The following is a 26,261-nucleotide window of genomic DNA, read 5'->3' as shown; positions in this document are numbered from 1 at the left end:
AGTTGTATACTAGATAATCAATACAGACAGTATAGAGTGTTCCAGTTAAACACTAGGGTATCAATACAGACAGTATAGAGTGTTCCAGTTGTATACTAGATAATCAATACAGACAGTATAGAGTGTTCCAGTTAAACACTAGGGTATCAATACAGACAGTAAAGAGTGTTCCAGTTAAACACTAGGGCATCAATACAGACTGTAAAGAGTGTTCCAGTTAAACACTAGGGCATCAATACAGACAGTATAGAGTGTTTCAGTTGTATACTAAATAATCAATACAGACAGTATAGAGTGTTCCAGTTAAACACTAGGGCATCAATATAGACAGTAAAGAGTGTTCCAGTTAAACACTAGGGCATCAATACAGACAGTAAAGAGTGTTCCAGTTAAACACTAGGGCATCAATACAGACAGTAAAGAGTGTTCCAGTTGTATACTAGATAATCAATATAGACAGTATAGAGTGTTCCAGTTAAACACTAGGGTATCAATACAGACAGTATAGAGTGTTCCAGTTGTATACTAGGGCATCAATACAGACAGTATAGAGTGTTCCAGTTGTATACTAGGGCATCAATACAGACAGTATAGAGTGTTCCAGTTAAACACTAGGGCATCAATACAGACAGTATAGAGTGTTCCAGTTGTATACTAGATAATCAATACAGACAGTATAGAGTGTTCCAGTTAAACACTAGGGCATCAATACAGACAGTAAAGAGTGTTCCAGTTAAACACTAGGGCATCAATACAGACAGTATAGAGTGTTCCAGTTGTATACTAGATAATCAATACAGACAGTATAGAGTGTTCCAGTTAAACACTAGGGTATCAATACAGACAGTATAGAGTGTTCCAGTTAAACACTAGGGCATCAATACAGACAGTATGGAGTGTTCCAGTTAAACACTTGGATATCAATACAGACAGTATAGTGTTCCAGTTAAACACTTGGATATCAATACAGACAGTATAGAGTAATCCAGTTAAACACTTGGATATCAATACAGACAGTATAGAGTGTTCCAGTTAAACACTTGGATATCAATACAGACAGTATAGAGTGTTCCAGTTAAACACTTGGATATCAATACAGACAGTATAGAGTGTTCCAGTTGTATACTAGATAATCAATACAGACAGTATAGAGTGTTCCAGTTAAACACTAGGGCATCAATACAGACAGTATAGAGTGTTCCAGTTGTATACTAGGGCATCAATACAGACAGTATAGAGTGTTCCAGTTAAACACTTGGATATCAATACAGACAGTATAGAGTGTTCCAGTTAAACAATTGGATATCAATACAGACCCCTGATTCCCCTTCTCTTCTGTTATCGTGTCCTATTTAGATGCAGACTAGACACCATTCAAGTAGAGAACACACATCTACAAGATCATATGTCAGAGAACATACTAGGCCTCTCCAACTCCAACTCAGTCCAATTTCCTAATGACGATTCTCTTCCAGGACAACAGTCATTACATAGAGATGTAGTGATGGACAACAGTCATTACATAGAGATGTAGTGATGGACAACAGTCATTACATAGAGATGTAGTGATGGACAACAGTCATTACATAGAGATGTAGTGATGGACAACAGTCATTACATAGAGATGTAGTGATGGACAACAGTCATTACATAGAGATGTAGTGATGGACAACAGTCATTACATAGAAATGTAGTGATGGACAACAGTCATTACATAGAGATGTAGTGATGGACAACAGTCATTACATAGAGATGTAGTGATGGACAACAGTCATTACATAGAGATGTAGTGATGGACAACAGTCATTACATAGAGATGTAGTGATGGACAACAGTCATTACATAGAGATGAAGTGATGGACAACAGTCATTACATAGAGATGAAGTGATGGACAACAGTCATTACATAGAGATGTAGTGATAGACAACAGTCATTACATGGAGATGTAGTGATGGACAACAGTCATTACATAGAGATGTAGTGATGGACAACAGTCATTACATAGAGATGTAGTGATGGACAACAGTCATTACATAGAGATGAAGTGATGGACAACAGTCATTACATGGAGCTGTAGAGCCATACAGCAGGACAGAACAATACAGCAGGACAGAGCCTTTCAGCAGGACAGAGCCATACAGCAGGACAGAGCCATACAGCAGCCACCATACAGCAGGACAGAGCCATGCAGCAAGACAGAGCCATACAGCAGGACAGAGCCATACAGCAGCCACCATACAGCAGGACAGAGCCTTTCAGCAGGACAGAGCCTTTCAGCAGGACAGAGCCATACAGCAGGACAGAGCCATACAGCAGGACAGAGCCATGCAGCAAGACAGAGCCATACAGCAGGACAGAGCCATACAGCAGCCACCATATAGCAGGACAGAGTCTTTCAGCAGGACAGAGACATACAGCAGGACAGAGCCTTTCAGCAGGACAGAGACATACAGCAGGACAGAGCCTTTCAGCAGGACAGAGCCTTTCAGCAGGACAGAGCCATACAGCAGGACAGAGCCATACAGCAGGACAAAGCCATGCAGCAAGACAGAGCCATACAGCAGGACAGAGCCATACAGCAGGACAGAGCCATACAGCAGCCACCATAAAGCAGGACAGAGACATACAGCAGGACAGAGCCATACAGCAGGACAGAGCCATACAACAGCCACCATAAAGCAGGACAGAGACATACAGCAGGACAGAGCCATACAGCAGGACAGAGCCATACATCAGGACAGAGCCATACAGCAGCCACCATACAGCCGGACAGAGCCATACAGCAGGACAGAGCCATACATCAGGACAGAGCCATACAGCAGCCACCATACAGCAGGACAGAGCAATACAGCAGGACAGAGCCATACAGCAGCCACCATACAGCAGGACAGAGCCATACAGCAGGACAGAGCCATACAGCAGGACAGAGCCATACAGCAGCCACCATACAGCAGGACAGAGCCATACAGCAGGACAGAGCCATACAGCAGCCACCATACAGCAGGACAGAGCCATACAGCAGCCACTATACAGCAGGACAGAGCCTGTTGTCTACCACACTGGGGCGGCAGGTAGGCTAGTAGGTAGAGCGTTGGGCCAGTAACCGAAAGGTTGCTAGATTGAATCCATGAGCTGACAAGGTAAAAATCTGTTGTTCTCTGATTCAGAGGGGTTGGGTTAAATGCGGAAGAAACATTTCAGTTGAATGCATTCAGTTGTACAACTGACTAGGCATCCCACTTTCCAATACAGCATGCCAGAGGCCATAACTATCAAGGATATCAGGGAGGTTGAGTGCTGTCTACAAGGGGAAAGTGGATAGGGCTTGTTCAGTGTGTTAGAGCAGTGTCTGTATATTATGCCTTGGCCAAAGAGTGGGCCTCTTAATGGTCCCATGTATTAATGATCCATGCAGGCTGAGAGCTCATCTGTCTCACCATCTCTGCCCACTGGACCTCTGTTCACTAACAGTACCCTTACCTTTACACAGAAACACATATATCACACACATTTCAACAATGCTCAACTGTCTATTAGTTCCATAGTTACTCTGAAGAAGTTACAGAAATTATGAAACATAAAAAAATAGGCCTACAGTTTGATCTGTGTTTTGCTAATATGACCCTTGGACACCTGTGAGGTCCAGGTCCAGGTAGCCTTGAATATAGCTTGGTCTGCTGTGGTGTGACCAGAGAGAGAGAGATACCAGAGAGAGATACCAGAGAGAGAGACTAGAGAGAGAGAGAGACCAGAGAGAGAGAGAGACAAGAGAGAGAGACCAGAGAGAGAGACCAGAGAGAGAGAGAGACCAGAGAGAGAGAGACCAGAGAGACCAGAGGGAGAGAGAGAGAGACCAGAGAGAGAGAGAGACAAGAAAGAGAGACCAGAGAGAGAGAGAGAGACCAGAGAGAGACCAGAGAGAGACCAGAGGGAGAGAGAGAGAGAGACCAGAGAGAGAGAGAGAGACTAGAGAGCGGGAGATACCAGAGAGAGATACCAGAGAGAGAGACTAGAGAGAGAGACACCAGAGAGAGAGAGAGACCAGAGAGACTAGAGAGAGAGAGACCAGAGAGAGAGAGAGACCAGAGAGAGGGACCAGAGGGAGAGAGAGAGAGAGAGAGACCAGAGAGAGAAAGAGAGACCAGAGAGAGATACCAGAGAGAGAGAGAGACACGAGAGAGAGACTAGAGAGAGAGAGACCAGAGAGAGACCAGAGGGAGAGAGAGAGAGACCAGAGAGAGAGACCAGAGAGAGAAAGAGAGACCAGAGAGAGAGAGACCAGAGAGAGAGAGAGACCAGAGAGAGAGAGAGACCAGAGAGAGAGAGAGACCAGAGAGAGAGAGACCAGAGAGAGAGACCAGAGAGAGAGAGAGAGAGACCAGAGAGAGAGACCAGAGAGAGAAAGAGAGACCAGAGAGAGAGAGAGACCAGAGAGAGAGAGAGAGAGAGACCAGAGAGAGAGAGAGACCAGAGAGAGAGAGACCAGAGAGACCAGAGGGAGAGAGAGAGACCAGAGAGAGAGAGAGACAAGAAAGAGAGACCAGAGAAAGAGAGAGAGACCAGAGAGAGAGAGACCAGAGAGAGACCAGAGGGAGAGAGAGAGAGAGACCAGAGAGAGAGAGAGAGACTAGAGAGCGGGAGATACCAGAGAGAGATACCAGAGAGAGAGACTAGAGAGAGAGACACCAGAGAGAGAGAGAGACCAGAGAGACTAGAGAGAGAGAGACCAGAGAGAGAGAGAGACCAGAGAGAGGGACCAGAGGGAGAGAGAGAGAGAGACCAGAGAGAGAAAGAGAGACCAGAGAGAGATACCAGAGAGAGAGAGAGACCAGAGAGAGAGACTAGAGAGAGAGAGACCAGAGAGAGACCAGAGGGAGAGAGAGAGAGACCAGAGAGAGAGACCAGAGAGAGAAAGAGAGACCAGAGAGAGAGAGAGACCAGAGAGAGAGAGACCAGAGAGAGAAAGAGAGACCAGAGAGAGAGAGAGACCAGAGAGAGAGAGACCAGAGAGAGAGACCAGAGAGAGAGAGAGACCAGAGAGAGAGACCAGAGAGAGAGAGAGACCAGAGAGAGAGACCAGAGAGAGAAAGAGAGACCAGAGAGAGAGAGAGACCAGAGAGAGAGAGAGACCAGAGAGAGAGAGAGACCAGAGAGAGGGACCAGAGGGAGAGAGAGACCAGAGAGAGAGAGACCAGAGAGAGAGACCAGAGAGAGAAAGAGAGACCAGAGAGAGAGAGAGACCAGAGAGAGAGAGACCAGAGAGAGGGACCAGAGGGAGAGACCAGAGAGAGAGAGAGACCAGAGAGAGGGACCAGAGAGAGAGAGAGACCAGAGAGAGAGACCAGAGAGAGAGAGAGAGAGACCAGAGAGAGAGACCAGAGAGAGAAAGAGAGACCAGAGAGAGAGAGAGACCAGAGAGAGAGAGAGAGAGACCAGAGGGAGAGAGAGAGACCAGAGAGAGAGAGAGACCAGAGAGAGAGAGACCAGAGAGAGAGAGACCAGAGGGAGAGAGAGAGACCAGAGAGAGAGACCAGAGAGAGAGAGACCAGAGAGAGAGAGAGACCAGAGGGAGAGAGAGAGACCAGAGAGAGAGAGACCAGAGAGAGAGAGTGAGAGAGAGATACATTCACTCAGCTGGAGGTAAGGCAGGTGGAGCTGGAACAGCAGGTGATTACACTCCAGTCAGCACAGACCCAGACAACAGTCCAGCACAACAACACCCCCTTAACCAGACCTGGAGAGCTGGAGGTGGAGAGAGACATCTGCACGCTGGACTGTAGTGAGACAACATCTACAGGAGCAGGAGAAGAACAGAGCACTAGAGGAGAGGATCAGAGTGCTAGAGGAGAAGGTGAGGGGAAGGACTGATCGAAGGACTGATCACCCCAATCCACAAAAGTGGAATTCACAAAATGGAACAAACAGCCAAATTGAGACTCTACATGCAGAATTCTGCAAAAATATCCTCCATGTACAACGTAAAACACCAAATAATGCATGCAGAGCAGAATTAGGCTGATACCCGCTAATTATCAAAATCCAGAAAAGAGACGTTCAATTCTACAACCACCTAAAAGGAAGCGATTCCCAAACCTTCCATAACAAAGCCATCACCTACAGAGAGATGAACCTGGAGAAGAGTCCCCTAAGCAAGCTGGTCCTGGGGCTCTGTTCACAAACACAAACACACCCCACAGAGCCCCAGGACAGCAGCACAATTAGACCCAACCAAATCATGAGGAAACAAAAAGATAATTACTTGACACATTGGAAAGAACTCACAAAAAAACTGAGCAAACTAGAATGCTATTTGGCCCTAAACAGAGAGTACACAGTGGCAGAATACCTGACCACTGAGACTGACCCAAAATTTAAGGAAAGATTTGACTATGTACAGACTCTGTGAGCATAGCCTTGCTATTGAGAAAGGCCGCAGTAGGCAGACCTGGCTCTCAAGAGAAGACAGGCTCTGTGCATACTGCCCACAAAATGAGGTGGAAACTGAACTGCACTTCCTAACCTCCTGCCAAATGTAGGACCATATTACATATTTCCCTCAGATTACACAGATCCACAAAGAATTTGAAAAAACAAACCCAATTTTGATAAACTCCCATATCTACTAGGTGAAATACCACAGTGTGCCATCACAGCAGCAAGATGTTGCCACAAGAAAAGGGCAACCAGTGAAGAACAAACACCATTGTAAATACAACCCATAATTATGTTTATTTATTTTCCCTTTTGTACTTTAACCATTTGCACATCATTACAACACTGTATATATATATATATACAGCATTTGCACACACAGTACATAGATTTTTCTATTTTTCTGTTGTGTTATTGACTGTACGTTTGTTTATGTGTAACTCTGTGTTGTTGTTTGTGTCACACTGCTTTGCTTTGTCTTGGCCAGGTCGCAGTTGTAAATGAGAACTTGTTCTCAACTGGCCTACCTGATTAAATAAAGGTGACATAAATAAATTAAATAAAAAAAATGTCTTTATTCTTTTGGAACTTCTGTGAGTGTAATGTTTACTGTTCCATTTGTATTATTTATTTCACTTTTGTTTATTATCTACTTCACTTGCTTTGGCAATGTTAACATATGTTTCCCATGCCAATAAAGCCCCTTGAATTTATTTGAAATGAATTGAGACCAGAGAAAGAGACCAGAGAGAGAGACCAGAGAGAGAGAGAGAGACCAGAAACCAGAGAGCGAGAGACCAGAGAGAGAGAGACCCAAGAGAGAGAGAGACCAGAGAGACTAGAGAGAGAGAGAGAGAGAGAGAGAGAGAGAGAGAGAGACCAGAGAGAGAGACCAGAGAGACTAGAGAGAGAGACCAGAGAGAGAGAGAGAGAGAGAGAGAGAGAGAGAGACCAGAGAGACTAGAGAGAGAGACCAGAGAGAGAGAGAGAGAGAGAGAGAGAGAGAGAGAGAGAGAGAGAGAGAGAGAGAGAGAGACCAGAGAGACTAGAGAGAGAGACCAGAGAGAGAGAGAGAGAGAGAGAGAGAGAGAGAGAGCGAGAGAGACCAGAGAGACTAGAGAGAGAGACCAGAGAGAGAGAGAGAGAGAGAGAGAGAGAGAGAGAGAGAGAGAGAGACCAGAGAGACTAGAGAGAGAGACCAGAGAGAGAGAGAGAGAGAGAGAGAGAGAGAGAGAGAGAGAGAGAGAGAGAGAGAGAGACCAGAGAGACTAGAGAGAGAGACCAGAGAGAGAGAGAGAGAGAGAGAGAGAGAGAGAGACCACAGTTGGAGAGGCAGAGAAGGCAAAGAGAGAGAGAGGGGTAGAGAGAGATCGGAGAGAGTGTGTGCAACCAAGCTGCTTAGAGCCTGCTCTGCTGGACAACAGTTACAATCCACTAATCTCCTGACTGGCAAGGAGGGTGGCATACAGCATACAGCATACAGCATACAGCATACAGCATACAGCATACAGCATACACAGTCATTCTCCACAGTCCCCCCATCTCTACTCTTCCTGACAGGGAACAACAGTATCCATTCAGCAGGTTCACATGGCCAAGCTCAACACTGGATTCATGACCGTATAGGGCTGGAAAAGTGAATTACACATTTATACACACATCCATAAAAACAAGTCAAAAGAAAGTCCACCTTATGGGCACTCTATCCCACACAACATTAGGCTACATTAAACACCCTTTCATTTCCACTTAATCACAATTAGAAAAGGTAAGAGAAAGACTTAAGACAAGCCTACACGATAACAATGGTCGATCCAGTACAGGGTCAAAGGTCAGGCAATGACTATCCGCCACAGTCCTCTCACATAATCCAGTACAGGATCAAAGGTCAGGCAATAACTATCCGCCAGAGTCCTCTCACATAATCCAGTACAGGGTCAAAGGTCAGGCAATAACTATCCGCCAGAGTCCTCTCACATAATCCAGTACAGGGTCAAAGGTCAAGCAATAACTATCCGCCAGAGTCCTCTCACATAATCCAGTACAGGGTCAAAGGTCAAGCAATAACTATCCGCCAGAGTCCTCTCACATAATCCAGTACAGGGTCAAAGGTCAGGCAATGACTATCCGCCAGAGTCCTCTCACATAATCCAGTACAGGGTCAAAGGTCAGGCAATAACTATCCGCCAGAGTCCTCTCACATAATCCAGTACAGGGTCAAAGGTCAGGCAATGACTATCCGCCAGAGTCCTCTCACATAATCCAGTACAGGGTCAAAGGTCAGGCAATGACTATCCGCCAGAGTCCTCTCACATAATCCAGTACAGGGTCAAAGGTCAAGCAATGAGTCAGAGTCAAAGACTCCAATTACACTGGAGACAATGTTCCTGGTCTGTGGCACGGCCTAATTTTGAACACGACCACCTGATGAGTTGTCTGTCTGTACACTGATGTGAGGGTTGTTGAGCTGTCTGTCTGTCTGTACACTGATGTGAGGGTTGTTGAGCTGTCTGTCTGTACACTGATGTGAGGGTTGTTGAGTTGTCTGTCTGTCTGTACACTGATGTGAGGGTTGTTGAGCTGTCTGTCTGTCTGTACACTGATGTGAGGGTTGTTGAGCTGTCTGTCTGTCTGTACACTGATGTGAGGGTTGTTGAGCTGTCTGTCTGTACACTGATGTGAGGGTTGTTGAGCTGTCTGTCTGTCTGTACACTGATGTGAGGGTTGTTGAGCTGTCTGTCTGTCTGTACACTGATGTGAGGGTTGTTGAGCTGTCTGTCTGTCTGTACACTGATGTGAAGGTTGTTGAGCTGCCTGTCTGTCTGTACACTGATGTGAGGGTTGTTGAGCTGTCTGTCTGTCTGTACACTGATGTGAGGGTTGTTGAGCTGTCTGTCTGTACACTGATGTGAGGGTTGGTGAGCTGTCTGTCTGTACACTGATGTGAGGGTTGTTGAGCTGTCTGTCTGTCTGTACACTGATGTGAGGGTTGGTGAGCTGTCTGTCTGTCTGTACACTGATGTGAAGGTTGTTGAGCTGCCTGTCTGTCTGTACACTGATGTGAGGGTTGTTGAGCTGTCTGTCTGTCTGTACACTGATGTGAGGGTTGTTGAGCTGTCTGTCTGTACACTGATGTGAGGGTTGTTGAGCTGTCTGTCTGTACACTGATGTGAGGGTTGTTGAGCTGTCTGTCTGTCTGTACACTGATGTGAGGGTTGTTGAGCTGTCTGTCTGTCTGTACACTGATGTGAGGGTTGTTGAGCTGTCTGTCTGTCTGTCTGTACACTGGTGTGAGGGTTGTTGAGCTGTCTGTCTGTCTGTACACTGATGTGAGGGTTGTTGAGCTGTCTGTCTGTCTGTACACTGATGTGAGGGTTGTTGAGCTGTCTGTCTGTCTGTCTGTACACTGGTGTGAGGGTTGTTGAGCTGTCTGTCTGTCTGTACACTGATGTGAGGGTTGTTGAGCTGTCTGTCTGTCTGTACACTGATGTGAGGGTTGTTGAGCTGTCTGTCTGTCTGTACACTGATGTGAGGGTTGTTGAGCTGTCTGTCTGTCTGTACACAGATGTGAGGGTTGCTCACAACAACACTGTGACTGTTACTATAAATGACTCCTGAAGAAAAAGCATCATGGATGATAACAAAAGACTGCGAGTGAAAGAGGGAAATTAACAATTACACGGATAGTGAGTGGATGAGTGCTCGACGACTATTTGTTGATGCTCTGTAGGCCAGTTTAATTGAGACAGGAAATGCTCTGCTGTACCGCCTGCCAAACAGTTTATGCGGCGTCTGATTTCTCCATCGCCCTCTGTGACGAACAAAGGGCTCCCCTTGGCTATTCAGATATGACAGGCCTGCACCATATGACAGGCCTGCACCATATGACAGGCCTGCACCATATGACAGGCCTGCACCATATGACAGGCCTGCACCATATGACAGGCCTGCACCATATGACAGACCTGGACCATATGACAGACCTGGACCATATGACAGGCCTGCACCATATGACAGGCCTGCACCATATGACAGGCCTGCACCATATGACAGACCTGGACCATATGACAGACCTGGACCATATGACAGACCTGCACCATATGACAGGCCTGCACCATATGACAGGCCTGCACCATATGACAGACCTGGACCATATGACAGACCTGGACCATATGACAGACCTGCACCATATGACAGACCTGGACCATATGACAGACCTGGACCATATGACAGGCCTGGACCATATGACAGACCTGGACCATATGACAGACCTGGACCATATGACAGACCTGGACCATATGACAGACCTGGACCATATGACAGGCCTGGACCATATGACAGACCTGGACCATATGACAGACCTGGACCATATGACAGACCTGGACCATATGACAGACCTGGACCATATGACAGGCCTGGACCATATGACAGACCTGGACCATATGACAGGCCTGGACCATATGACAGACCTGGACCATATGACAGGCCTGGACCATATGACAGGCCTGGACCATATGACAGACCTGGACCATATGACAGGCCTGGACCATATAGAAAAAAGAAACGCACACCTTTAAAGGCGAGGTGCTGGCTAGCGGAGTAGAACACTAGAAAATAAAGGAAAGCCGCACACACTAAGAGCTCAGATGCAAAAATTTGAATAACCAACGTTTCGACAGCGAAGCTGTCTTCATCAGGGTATCATCAAACACTGCCAGATGAGTAATTTATATAGTGTCAAGAGACAGGCCTGGACCATATGACAGACCTGGACCATATGACAGGCCTGGACCATATGACAGGCCTGCACCATATGACAGGCCTGGACCATATGACAGACCTGGACCATATGACAGGCCTGGACCATATGACAGACCTGGACCATATGACAGGCCTGCACCATATGACAGGCCTGGACCATATGACAGACCTGGACCATATGACAGGCCTGCACCATATGACAGACCTGGACCATATGACAGGCCTGTACCATATGACAGACCTGGACCATATGACAGGCCTGCACCATATGACAGACCTGGACCATATGACAGGCCTGCACCATATGACAGGCCTGGACCATATGACAGACCTGGACCATATGACAGACCTGGACCATATGACAGGCCTGGACCATATGACAGACCTGGACCATATGACAGACCTGGACCATATGACAGACCTGGACCATATGACAGACCTGGACCATATGACAGGCCTGGACCATATGACAGACCTGGACCATATGACAGACCTGGACCATATGACAGACCTGGACCATATGACAGACCTGGACCATATGACAGGCCTGGACCATATGACAGACCTGGACCATATGACAGGCCTGGACCATATGACAGACCTGGACCATATGACAGGCCTGGACCATATGACAGGCCTGGACCATATGACAGACCTGGACCATATGACAGGCCTGGACCATATAGAAAAAAAAAACGCACACCTTTAAAGGCGAGGTGCTGGCTAGCGGAGTAGAACACTAGAAAATAAAGGAAAGCCGCACACACTAAGAGCTCAGATGCAAAAATTTGAATAACCAACGTTTCGACAGCGAAGCTGTCTTCATCAGGGTATCATCAAACACTGCCAGATGAGTAATTTATATAGTGTCAAGAGACAGGCCTGGACCATATGACAGACCTGGACCATATGACAGGCCTGGACCATATGACAGGCCTGCACCATATGACAGGCCTGGACCATATGACAGACCTGGACCATATGACAGGCCTGGACCATATGACAGACCTGGACCATATGACAGGCCTGCACCATATGACAGGCCTGGACCATATGACAGACCTGGACCATATGACAGGCCTGCACCATATGACAGACCTGGACCATATGACAGGCCTGTACCATATGACAGACCTGGACCATATGACAGGCCTGCACCATATGACAGACCTGGACCATATGACAGGCCTGCACCATATGACAGGCCTGGACCATATGACAGACCTGGACCATATGACAGGCCTGCACCATATGACAGACCTGGACCATATGACAGGCCTGCACCATATGACAGGCCTGGACCATATGACAGGCCTGGAGGCTATGTGAGATGATATCCCTCCTCCAGGTTCCCACCAACAGCAGGACCAGGGAGGATCTAAGTTTATCAACATTAGCTGAAATCCAACATGGACTATTGATTAAAATTACACAACCGCCCCCAGCTGCTTTCTAGCACTTGTGCGTTAACAGATCATTTGTAGCTGTCATCAACGGGCTAAGACCATCAGACCATCAGCCCATCACCCCATCAGCCCATCAGCCATCAGCCCATCAGACTATCAGCCCATCAGACCATCAGCCCATCAGCCCATCAGACCATCACCCCATCAGCCCATCAGACAATCACCCCATCAGCCCATCAGCCATCAGCCCATCAGCCATCAGACCATCAGACCATCACCCCATCAGCCATCAGCCCATCAGACCATCAGCCATCAGCCCATCACCCCATCAGCCATCAGCCCATCAGCCCATCAGACCATCAGCCCATCACCCCATCAGCCATCAGACCATCAGACCATCAGCCATCAGACCATCACCCCATCAGCCCATCACCCCATCAGCCCATCACCCCATCACCCCATTAGACTGATACATCTGAGCAGATAGCTTCCACACCTTCCCAAACAAGGAAAGCAGAGCTAGAATACAGAGCCCTTCATTTGAGAGGAATATTTTGTAAAGTGGCCAAGGCCTTTCTGTTTAATCTAATAAAGGGGACAGAGAGAGAGAGTGCTAAATCCTGTTTTGTTTCAAAGGTAGACTTTTGAGTTGCTGCCGTCACCACCACCATCAGCAGCAACACATTCAAAGCTGATGACGTCCATTATGGTTCTAATGGTATTCACAGAGAGAAACCTGGGTATTCACAGAGAGAAACCTGGGTATTCACAGAGAGAAACCTGGGTATTCACAGAAAGAAACCTGGGTATTCACAGAGAGAAACCTGGGTATTCACAGAGAGAAACCTGGGTATTCACAGAGAGAAACCTGGGTATTCACAGAGAGAAACCTGGGTATTCACAGAGAGAAACCTGGGTATTCACAGAGAGAAACCTGGGTATTCACAGAGAGAAACCTGGCTCTGCTCTGGGCATGGAGAAACAGAGAGACATCTCAGGAATGGGCCCTATCCACTGACACGTCACTCTACTCCAACAATAAACAAAGGGGCTCTGCCCAGTGTATCTTCTCAGAAACATCATAAACAGGCTAATAAGTAGAAGAGTGGACAGTGTTTGCTTCCAAAATCCAACATTTGCATTTATCCAATCCATGATTTTCTAGTTTGAGCCATACAATATCTACCGACCAAAGAAAATCTATTCAGCTCATTATGACTTCTTAGTGGGCATTTGGATTACAATCTTTCAGAGAGAAAGAATACAATACATTTGTGTTGTAATGTAGACTGAACTACAATCGTCCACGATGGGGGGGGGATCCGTCACAATCTCCCCATTACGCTGCTGAAAGAGATCCTTCTTTCCCTCTGAGGGATATTTAAATGTTTCACCCAGGAATTACTTACAAGCTGTGTGTGTGTGTGTGTGTGTGTGTGTGTGTGTGTGTGTGTGTGTGTGTGTGTGTGTGTGTGTGTGTGTGTGTGTGTGTGTGTGTGTGTGTGTGTGGACAGTGGTCTCGTGTACAATCACATTCCACTGAGAGTCCCCACGAGCACTTCACCAGAACAACAGAGCTACGCTTCCAGCTTTATGACTCCTACCAGCCACCATACGTTGGTCAGTGAATGGCCACTAGTTGGAGGATGTCAAATGATATTCATGCAACAGCTGTATCCAGGCCATTCTCAACTTGGGAGTTGTGCTTAGTCGGGTCATATTCACAATGGCTTCCTTCTAAAAATGCATATCCCTCGTCGCCTCCTCCTCCAGAATCCTTTGTCTGAATAAATAATATGAAGGTGCGGTGACAGAGAGCCTGGACGGTGACAGAGAGCCTGGACGGTGACAGAGAGCCTGGACGGTGACAGAGAGTCTGGACGGTGACAGAGAGTCTGGACGGTGACAGAGAGTCTGGACGGTGACAGAGAGCCTGGACGGTGACAGAGAGTCTGGGCGGTGACAGAGAGACTGGACGGTGACAGAGAGTCTGGGTGGTGACAGAGAGTCTGGGCGGTGACAGAGAGACTGGACGGTGACAGAGAGCCTGGACGGTGACAGAGAGTCTGGGTGGTGACAGAGAGTCTGGACGGTGACAGAGAGCCTGGACGGTGACAGAGAGTCTGGACGGTGACAGAGAGTCTGCGCGGTGACAGAGAGACTGGACGGTGACAGAGAGCCTGGACGGTGACAGAGAGTCTGGACGGTGACAGAGAGACTGGACGGTGACAGAGACCCTGGACGGTGACAGAGAGTCTGGACGGTGACAGAGAGCCTGGACGGTGACAGAGAGACTGGACGGTGACAGAGAGTCTGGACGGTGACAGAGAGTCTGCGCGGTGACAGAGAGACTGGACGGTGACAGAGAGCCTGGACGGTGACAGAGAGTCTGGGTGGTGACAGAGAGTCTGGACGGTGACAGAGAGTCTGGACAGTGACAGAGAGCCTGGACGGTGACAGAGAGTCTGGGTGGTGACAGAGAGTCTGGACGGTGACAGAGAGTCTGGACGGTGACAGAGAGCCTGGACGGTGACAGAGAGTCTGGGTGGTGACAGAGAGTCTGGACGGTGACAGAGAGACTGGACGGTGACAGAGAGCCTGGACGGTGACAGAGAGTCTGGACGGTGACAGAGAGTCTGGACGGTGACAGAGAGTCTGGACGGTGACAGAGAGTCTGGACGGTGACAGAGAGTCTGGACGGTGACAGAGAGTCTGGGCGGTGTCCAGTTCGGTTACTTAGCAACTTCTTCCAGAAAAGTTTGAACAATGACTCCAAAACCACAACAAACACAGTACACACACACACAAAAGTGTAAACTCCTTTCTCCCAGAGCCTTTGCAAAATTGATGTTTAGATATCAAATCAAACTGTATTTATCACTTACTTACAAGCCCTTAATCAACAATGCAGTTCAAGAAGAGTTAAGAAAATATTTACTAAATAAACTAAAGTAAAAAAAAATCTAATCAATCAAAAAGTAACACAATAAATGTACTTAACAATAACGAGGATATATACGGGGGTACCGGTACCAAGCCAATGTACAGGTTAGTCAAGGTAATTTGTAAAGTGACTATACACGGTAAAAACAATGGGGGGGGAAGGTATTTAGAAGCCTTTTGGACCTAGACTTGGTGCTCTGGTACCGCTTGCTGTGCAGTAGCAGAGAGAACAGTCTATGACTATGGTGGTTGGAGTCTTTGGCCATTTTTAGGGCCTTCCTGTGGTCGAAGGCCGAACAGTTGCCATACCAGGCGGTATCAGGATGCTCTCGATGGTGCAGCTGTACAACTTTTTGAGGATCTGAGGACCCATGCCAAATCTTTTCAGTCTCCTGAGGGGGAATAGGCATTGTCTTCACAACTGTCTTGGTGTGTTTGGACCATGATAGTTTGTTGGTGATGTGGACACCAAGGAACTTGAAGCTCTCAACCTGCTCCACTACAGCCCCGTCGATGAGAATGGGGGCGTGCTCGGTCCTCCCTTTCCAGTAGTCCACAATCATCTCCTTTGTCTTGACCACGTTGAGGGAGAGGTTGTTGTCCTGGCACCACACGGTCAGGTCTCTGATCTCCTCCCTATCGGCTGTCTCATCGTTGTCGTTGATCAGGTCTACCATCGTTGTGTCATCGGCAAACTTAATGATGGTGTTGGAGTCGTGCTTGGCCCCTCAGTCATGGGTGAACAGGGAGTACAGAAGGGGGCTAAGCATGCACCCTTGAGGGGCCCCCGTGTTGAGGATCAGCGTGGCAGATGTGTTGTTGCCTACCCTCACCACCTGGGGGCGGCCCGTCAACTGTGGGACATTATATAGACGCGTGTGCATTTCCAAATCATGTCCAATTCATTGAATTTACCACAGGTGGACTCCAATCAAGTTGTAGAAACATGTCAAAGATGATCAATGGAAACAGGATGCACCTGAGCTAAATTTAGAGTTGCATAGCAAAAGGTCTGAATACTTATGTAAATACGTTTTTCTGGTTTTATTTTTTATAAATTTGCAAACATTTCTAAAAACCTGTTTCCGCTTTGTCATTATGGGGCATTTTGTGTAGATTGATGAGATTTGTATTTTATTTAATCAATTTCAGAATAAGGCTGTAATGTAACAAAATGTGGAAAAAGGGAAGGGGTCTGAAAACTTTCCAAAGACACTGTACATGTGATATTTCAGTTTTTATTCGTAATAAATTTGCCAAAATCTCTAAAAACCTGTTTTTGCGTTGTCCTTATGAGGTATTGTTTGTAGATTGATGGAGGGGGGAAAATAATCCATTATAGAATAAGGCAAAAACATAAACAAAAAGTGGAAAAAATCAAAGGGTCTGAATACTTTCCACGTGCACTGAATCTCCTAGATATAGAACAGACACTTAATAACATTATTCCTTATGATTCATTGTTTTACTGTCTATTTTGCCATTTATGAATGTGTTATTCAATGCGTTTCTATGGGCTATAGTCGGCCAAATTCAATATTTTATCAAATAATTGTTTTATATATCTTTTTTTTTTTACATTCATGAGTCCTAAAATTCTAAATTAAATAGCTAAATGATCCATCTTAAAACAATTCCATATGTCAGCTTAGTACAACCCCCCTCTCCCCCAAATGTTAGACTTTTTGAATATCCATAATTATCCATGTAGCCTATAGGCCTACCATTGCTGCTGTGTGCCTCTATCTCATTTACATATTGGAATAATGAAAGAAGGATGGGATCGACCTTTCTGGAGGATCACAGGGTGAAACTTGTTTAACTAGAATGGAATAAAACTCAATGAAGTGAGGCAGGTGAAGATGGCAAAACACAATTAAAGTAATGTAAACAAATAAAAGGTCAAGTCAAATAATATGTAACCCTCCCCCCACAACATGTAATGCATCATGTCATGCTTTCAAGTACTTATACAAAATGGAATTCAGATCTTATTGGGAAACATGTTGAGTAAGAGTATCAGAGCGCCAAACCAGCTGACCTCCAGTCAGAACTCTGGAGACACATGGAGAGGTTGGGTGCACCTCGATGGGCTACAAAGTAACAACACACAAGGCACAATAGCAGACAGATGTACGATAGAAAACGCGATAGATTACGTTAGAGGAAGAAGGTACGGAAATGGTGTACTTACAATAAACACGGAGGTCCTGACAACCTCAGAGACACTTTGCCTTAGTTCAGCCGCAGTGCCAGGTTTACTTAGTCCCCTTGTAAATTTCCTGGTCTCCGGATGTACTGGAACAGACATTGTCGAGTTCTGCCTTTCATCAATTTCTTTTAAGAATTGATTAAACGTCAAATGAAAGTGAAAAATGAATTCATAAACCGGTTAATCAGTTTATTCAACCCCACTAGTGCGCACATTGAGTTTGAAACTGGATCATGTTTAGGTGGTTGAGTATCCCTTTTTGATCTCATAATTTGCACCAATTACAAGTGAAAGTTGTATTGTATTATCCCGCAGCCGTTACATTCCCCCGCGGAGTTATTGTTGTCATAATAAACCATTCTTCAGAGGTGTCACCGTCTCATTACCGCTGCCCCTCCGTCTCCCTTTGGTCGGTGACGGTGTAGGCTCATGCGACGACGTCAGCCAGAAGTAATCACTAGTATTCTGCCAGCAACACAAATGACGTCACGTCCATATGGTAATGAGGAAACCTTCAAAATAAAAGCCCCATTTCAAAACATTGCAATGTGGATAACGAAGTCAAAGGATAAATAATTCTAATCAATGGCCACTTTTATTGTACCAACAAGAAAAGGCAATAAGTATAAAAACAAATGAAACATGGTTTTAAAAACATTTTTTAAGCCTAATAATGGAAAAATACAATGTTCACACTGGTATGTTGAGAATACTGGGCTGTAGAGACCTGTTATAGACCTGTTATAATGACCAATGATGGACTGGCATACCTGTCATAACGACCAATGACGGACTGGCATACCTGTCATAACGACCAATGACGGACTGGCATACCTGTCATAACGACCAATGATGGACTGACATACCTGTCAAAACGACCTAGATTAACATAATGGTGATGTTGATGGCTGCACCATTTAAATCAACGCAAGGCCAATCTTGATATGTGCCAAGTAAAAGCATTAGGTCAATCGCTTAGCTTGACAAATTAAATATTTTTGAGGTGGTTTTAGATTAGATTAGGTATTTCTTTATTGTCTTATTTTCATAGATATTTGCTTTATGTAAAAGATGCACTGCGATATGATGAGAGACACAGCATAGGCCAGACACAACATCAAACATACACATTCATGAAAAAAACTAAACAAGAATGACAGTTTAAGGACACTTACCCCTCCCTTTCACAACACAACTTCCAGCGCACGTTTACTGTGATCACTGTGGCTGTCTTTAAGTTATAGTTTCAACAGTGGTCAAGTAGGCTACTGTGGCTATTTGATCATAATGTCGGACTACCAGAGTGGCCCACCATCAAAAACAATGTAGAAAATGCATCCCATAATATTTTAACATGGAAATAGCTGTTCTATGATACAGTCTACAGTAGCAGCCAATGTGTGGTTTTCAATGTAGGCCTACATTCCATGAGTTGTGTTGTTTGATACAAGAAACCACTTTACAAAATAAAATACATTATTATTCCCATACTATTACTACAGAGAATCAGTCAAATTATGCTACCCTCTGCCTATTGGCTACTTATTCAAGCCTGTCTCAAAATATAACACTGCCCCTTTAAGGCTACGCCATTTAGAGGGAACATTGGTCTTAATTAATCCAAAGGTTGGCTTCTTGGACTTGGATCGGACTAATTCATGGATCATCCCCCATCTGTCCAAAGTGTCAGAAAATTCAACTGATTGTTACTGGGCCTCTGTCTTATTTAGAAGTCCTTTCTTCTTTAAAGTCCTAAGAACTAACTTGTGCCAACCTCCCAATTGCTGGGTAGCATCTCTTACAGAAATCTCTCATTTGATTGGTCTACTGACACAGTTGTCCCCCCCCCCCCAAAACGAACAATATTTGGTTAGTAGAAAACCTGCTGAGTATTTCCCATGCCACTTTAGCTGAGACAGGTAGAAATGTTCTCTCTACAAATCAATCTGCATCCCATGTACTGTCCATAACAGTGTATTGCTTTGGGGGCTATGGAGGGGAGGGGGGGTGAACAAAGTGCTGTTGGACGTGTACAACACAGTCCCCCTCAAGAACTACACATATTTGGTTAGTAGATCACAGACTGAGTATTTCCCAACCCAGTTTATATTAGACAGGTAGTACATTTTTTCCCTCTACAACCCAATACTGTAAGTATCCCATATATATTGTATTACTTTGCAGTGAATGGAGTTTGTGGGTTAAGGACTCACCAGCAATCTGTTTTAAACCTGTTGCCTAGCACCTGTTGCCTAGCACCTGTTGCCTAACACAAGAGGCCCATTTAAGTTTTGCTGATTCTATTGTCATTTTAATAACATATATATATATATATTTTTGTATTTTATTGAAAGTGTATTTCTTTAAATATAGCCTACACAACACCTTTCAAAATACCAATGTGTAAACTTTCAAAAGAAATGCAGGCATAAATAATACAATATTAAATAAAATACGTCAAATTATCCATTTATTTTTTTTTCAAAGGTGGTTGCAATGCTGTGAAAAACATTTGTACTGCACTAGAGTGCTAACAAAAATCAACATTCCCCAAGTTTAGCATGTTTTGGAAGGGGGACTCTTATTTAATAATAATAATATGCAATCGTGGTGCCACCATAATATCCTGTTGCTAGGAGAACGGTAATCCATGAAGTAATCTGCGTGCTCCGTTCTGGAAACATACACCTCCCCACTTCATTCATTTACAAAGACCTGCCCAACCAACTTTCTATATGAGCACGCTATGAATGTGTGCTACTGTAATTATTTTTTACAATTATATTTATGGGTAAAAAAAAGAAACGTGAAAAGAAGATACCATGCACTGTCTTTCTGTTCCATAGGGGAACTAATTGTTCAGTGAATTGAATATTTAAGCGTTAAACGTGTAGAATTCAAATACAGTTAAAATGTCGAATTTTGAAATGTTGTGTACTTAAGAGCAAATGACAATGACCAAGTTTGTTTTTAGGAGGCCTATGTCGATTTCTCCTTTCATCAGATGGAAATCATGAGTGCAATAACTTCGGGGGCAGTAGCCACTGTGACGAGCACAACGGACCTGGCTTTATGTTATTGATCAATAATACCGCCTATGGGTCATACAAGAAACAACATTTTAATAATATTGTAGAGTGCATTGAAGTGAAAGTGGTCCAAAACATTGAAAGTTAACTATTGTGGACAATGCAAATAAAACTCAACAATACAATGTTCAAATAAATGTTTCTTTTTTATTGCTTTCATTTCCATAGAGCTCTCTCTGTTGTCTGGCAGCATACCCGCAATACCCTCTCGAATACAACATTTTATAAACCCTATCTGTCATATGCATATATCCATTTCATTTAGATTCGTAAATGTCTCTTACATATGGGCAGCCTAGTCCAACAAGGGCAATGATGCTTGGAACTGAAAGTTGATATTTTGGTTCACGCATATTCTTTAAAGCTTTCCATTACGGTTTCCGTCATAATACAGATTATGATCACGTCTCACACTATTAAGGGTGGAATATAATATTATTCAGAAAACCCCCGGGGGATCCACACGTCAAAGATCCTCATGTAACAGGAATATTCACTATACTTGGCGAATAATGGCGTTAGTGGTGATGGTAACTAACCTGATCGTTTTATAAGTAGTTCTAGAGTTATGTCAATAGTACAACTAAATATTTGGATATCTTTACTGATCATCCATGTTTTCACAAGGTTACTCACATTCTCCAGAGACATCTTATATTTAGATATATTTATATAAAAGTGGTCTGTTTAACGACACATTTTAAGTCTCCTCCCCACTGACATAATAAAAATGCAGTGTAAAATCTAGGACAATGGTAGACCTGTTTTGACACTCAAGCTGTTGGATTTCAAAGCAGCTTTTTTGTTTTGTTTTTCCCCATAAAATGAACAAGGAGACAAAAGACCTTGAGGATGCAGTGATATCCTAAATGAAAAACAGGTAAAAAAAAACCCCAGCAGAATCAGTTTCCACCATAAAACGATCCAATGACAGAATGTGAAAACAGAAGTATAGTATGTGCTCCGTTAGAAAACAGTATAAAATGACGTCCTACAAAAAGAGGTTCAGAGCAGAGTATAGAAAATGCAGAAAATGTAGTCTCTGTTGCAGTCTAAACCAGCGGACATGTCACTGCATCAATAAGCACCAAGATTGTGCATGGACACTGCTCAGTGTACATATGTCCCAGATCTATGGAGAAAAGGAAATCAACAGATTCCAGAGAAGTGAAGAGAGTGTGTGGTGCCAGCTTGCTGCTTGAGGGAGTCATAGTGTGAAGAGAGGCTGTATGTGGCCAGACCTATGGGAGGTTGTGGTGAGGAGAAGAGGCACGGAGACAGGGAGACAGGGCTCTTTGGGTCAGTACGGATGGGACTCTTTCCGGCTCAGAATGCGGGTATGGCTGGCAGAGACTGTGGCACTGCGAATGACCTCCATCCACCTGTATGAAGAGAAAGGGAGAAAGGGTTTCACATCCAGTAGAAACATATACTATCTACTGTACACAATACCAAATATACAGAAGTGTACTGTACCTCTCAAAGTTGTACTCGCTCTCAGATCTGAAGTAGTAGACGTGAGATTTGAAATGCAGTTTGAAGACGTAGTCTTTGTGGATGTTTTCAGACTCAGTGGGGATGGTGACAGAGTAGCCCAACAGGGGTAGACTGGCCAGCGGATAGTCATCCTGGAGAGAGGGGAAAGGACCAAACAGTAAAGCATTCTGAATTTCATGGAGCTACTCACTTTCACTATGAATAAACTTTACATCACTTTTATGCTTTGATAATGTACAGTATTCTAAAATCTGGCAAAATGCCCAGTGGCTACAGGTCGTAGAACATGTGCCATAACAAACCAACAGACTATTGCGTAACTAACACTGGTTTGTTCAGGTGGTGATTCCAGTGGATTCAGGGGAGCTGTGCCTAAAGTGAGAGCAGATAATCCGGCATGGGAATGTGTACGACTCCCTTACATGGAACACAGATCTGTTGTTCCTGTAGTTCTGGTCCCGTATGTACCAAGCGTCTCAGTGTAGGATTGCTGATCTAGGATCAGTTTTACCTTCATTTAGATCATAATGAATCAGATTACATGGACAGGGCAGACCTGATGAGATGGTGCTCACCTCGTGGGTTTTGTAGAAGAACAGGCTGAAGTTGGTGAAGACCACCCAGAGTTTCTGCCAGCCGTTGCTGTTCTTGAACTTCCTCAGCAGGTTTCCTGACAGCTGATTCTACAGTAGAACAATGATTTACAATCAGTGAACTTCATTTGTGTAAAAAGGACATATTATGACAAAAATCAAAACAAATAGAGGCAATATCAACAAACATTTATATACATATATATTTTTTTAATGTTTTTTTAATTTAACCTTTATTTAACTATATGACTGTATACGAAATAGTTCATGCATATGTGCTGTACTGTCAGCTCTGTAAATAAAGCCTGGGGCCTCTTTTCACTCCTAACATCGGTTTATCTGAGGTAAGTACAGCTATAAACAGTCAGCCTCCAGCCACAGTTTAAAGTCACATGAACCTCTAAGGTCACAGTGAACAACTGCAATCTAGTGGTGATAAAAAGCATGTACTGTCATCTAATGGTGATATAAAGCATGTACTGCCATCTAGTGGTGATAAAAAGCATGTACTGCCATCTGGTGGTGATAAAACGCATGTACTGCCATCTAGTGGTGATAAAACGCATGTACTGCCGTCTAGTGGTAATAAAAAGCATGTACTGCCATCTAGTGGTGATATAAAGCATGTACTGCCATCTAGTGGTGATATAAAGCATGTACTGCCATCTAGTGGTGATAAAAAGCATGCACTGCCATCTAGTGGTGATAAAAAGCATGTACTGCCATCTGGTGGTGATAAAAAGCAATAGTGGTGATAAAGCATCAAGTGATAAAGCATCTAGTGGTGATAAAGCATCTAGTGGTGATTAAAAGCATGTACTGCCATCTAGTGGTGATAAAAAGCATGTACTGCCATCTAGTGGCGATAAAAAGCATGTACTGCCATCTAGTGGTGATAAAAAGCATGTACTGCCATCTAGTGGTGATAAAAAGCATGTACTGCCATCTGGTGGTGATAAAAAGCATGTTCTGCCATCTAGTGGTGATAAAAAGCATGTACTGCCATCTAGTGGTGATAAAAAGCATGTACTGCCATCTAGTGGTGATAAAAAGCATGTACTGCCATCTGGTGGTGATAAAAAGCAGTAGTGGTGATAAAGCATCTAGTGATAAAGCATCTAGTGGTGATAAAGCATCTACTGGTGATAAAAAGCATGTACTGCCATCTAGTGGTGATAAAAAGCATGTACTGCCATCTAGTGGTGATAAAAAGCATGTACTGCCATCTAGTGGTGATAAAAAGCATGCACTGCCATCTAGTGGTGATAAAAGCATGTACTGCAATCTAGTGGTTATAAAAAGCATGTACTGCCATCTAGTGGCGATAAAAAGCATGTACTGCCATCTAGTGGTGATAAAAAGCATGTACTGCCATCTAGTGGCGATAAAAAGCATGTACTGCCATCTGGTGGTGATAAAAAGCATGTTTTGCCATCTAGTGGTGATAAAAAGCATGTACTGTAAACTGAGCCATCGTTGAATACTGAACAAAAATCAAAACGCAACATGTAAGTAAAGTGTTGGTCCCACGTTTCATGAGCTGAAATAAAAGATACCAGAAATTTCCCAAACACACAAAAAGGTTATTTCTCTCAACTTTTGTGCATAAATTTGTTTACATCCATTAGTGAGCATTTCTCCTTTGTCAAGATAATCCATCCACCTGACAGATGTGGCATATCAAGAAGCTGATTAAACAATTTGATCATTACACAGGTGCACCTTGTACTGGGGACAATAAAAGGCCACTCTAAAATGTGCAATTTTGTCACACAACACAATGCCACAGATGTATCAAGTTTTTAGGAAGCATGCAATTGGCATGCTGACTGCAGGAATGTCCACGAGAGCTGTTGCCAGATAATTTAAAGTTAATTTCTCTACCATAAGCCACTTCCAATGCCATCTTAGAGAATTTGACAGGATACCTATTTCTGTCTGTAATAAAGCCCTTTTGTGGGGAAAAAGTCATTCTGATTGGCTGGGCCTGGGTCCCCAGTGGGTGGGCTTGGCTCCCAAGTGGGTGGGCCTATGCCATCCTAGGCCCCTGCTTAGTCATGTGAAATCCATAGATTATGGCCTAGTTAATTTATTTCAATTGACTGATTTCCTTTCATGAATTGTAACTCTGTAAAATCGTTGAAATTGTTGCATGTTGCATTTATATTTTTGTTCAGTGTATATATGACATTAGCAGATTTACAGTCATGCATGCATACATCTTTACAGGTAGGTGGCCCCGGGAATCGAACCCACAATCGCCATGCTCTACCAACTGAGTCATACAGGACCACCATTGCAGGCTACCACTAATTTCTCTTAGTTCATTTGTACGTCTTTACAGATGAACATTTCTACACAAAAGAATTACACTTTTCACCAACGACCTCAAAGATAAAGTGATAGTACGCGAGGACAGTAATTCTACAATGCGATGAGGAGGCCTCTACTCTCTCCCTGGATCCTTTACCTCCAGACTCCTGCAGGAATCACTAAAGGAGAGGCTGTGAACTCGATGCCAGCAAATAAGAGACAGAGGCACTGGGCCCTGGCCACTGCTGGGCCCCGAGGGCCCCGAGAGGGAGGCCTCTGAGTCACTGACTGGACTAGGCTCCTCTAGCACGGAGGACAGACAGACGGACACACAGAAGAGTGCGAGAGAGAGAGAGAAAAGAAAGAGAGAGGGAGGGAAGGACAGAGACACAAAGACTGAGTAGGTGTAAACACACACATACACAACAGGGGCTAACGGTGAGTCCACGGCTGTGAAGAAGGGAAGAAAGGAGCGCACAACCACACTGGAAAGACACAGTAGAGATAAGATGAGGAAACCACACTGGAAAGAGTTAGCAACAGTGGGCTGATTTGAGAACAGTGTCCTTTGCAGTTCACCCACCTCCTGCTAATGTCTGCTCTGCTCTCAGCTCAGTATTCAACAGAGAAAACAAAGAGCTTGTAGAAGCTGCTTCTGCTGCACTGAGAGCTGCTGTTTAAATCTATGACAAACGACAGTACTACTTTCCCTTCCTGGTGAGATCCAAAGGGGCATACATAGCAGTTGACAGACGTGACAGTACCAACAGTATAGAGACAAATCACTGAGGTAATATAATGACAAATCACTGAGGTAATATAATGACAAATCACTGAGGTAATATAATGACAAATCACTGAGGTAGTATAATGACAAATCACTGAGGTAATATCATGACAAATCACTGAGGTAATATCATGACAAATCAGTGAGGTAATATAATGACAAATCACTGAGGTAATATAATGACAAATCACTGAGGTAATATAATGACAAATCACTGAGGTAATATC

The 26,261-nt window shown here is 44.5% G+C and overlaps 2 protein-coding genes across 12 annotated transcripts in view; both read right to left on the bottom strand.

Moving 5' to 3' along the window:
• LOC106582455 (dedicator of cytokinesis protein 9) overlaps positions 1–18,201 on the bottom strand; it is a 268,403-nt gene extending 250,202 nt beyond the window's left edge. For 8 of the 9 annotated variants that reach the window (XM_014165586.2, XM_014165579.2, XM_014165581.2 and 5 more), the window contains exon 1: positions 17,738–18,199. In XM_014165586.2, the coding sequence (XP_014021061.2) occupies positions 17,738–17,854 (117 nt within the window). In that variant the 5' untranslated portion in view covers positions 17,855–18,199. Of the gene's footprint in view, positions 1–17,737 lie in introns of all 9 variants that reach the window. The other variant, XM_045704859.1, reaches the window with a different exon arrangement.
• A 2,770-nt stretch (positions 18,202–20,971) lies between these two features.
• LOC106582452 (FERM, ARHGEF and pleckstrin domain-containing protein 1) overlaps positions 20,972–26,261 on the bottom strand; it is a 160,735-nt gene continuing 155,445 nt past the window's right edge. For all 3 annotated transcript variants that reach the window (XM_014165575.2, XM_014165577.2, XM_014165576.2), the window contains exons 25-27: positions 22,917–23,024; positions 22,321–22,472; positions 20,972–22,226 (exon numbers count right to left, since the gene is read on the bottom strand). In XM_014165575.2, coding sequence (XP_014021050.1) covers positions 22,145–22,226; positions 22,321–22,472; positions 22,917–23,024 — 342 coding nt within the window. In that variant the 3' untranslated portion in view covers positions 20,972–22,144. The remainder of the gene's footprint in view (positions 22,227–22,320; positions 22,473–22,916; positions 23,025–26,261) is intronic.

This window comes from Salmo salar, chromosome ssa21 (genome assembly GCF_905237065.1).
Source record: "Salmo salar chromosome ssa21, Ssal_v3.1, whole genome shotgun sequence".
Classification (NCBI taxonomy): Eukaryota; Metazoa; Chordata; class Actinopteri; order Salmoniformes; family Salmonidae; genus Salmo; species Salmo salar.
This window is presented reverse-complemented; position numbering and strand designations above follow the sequence as displayed.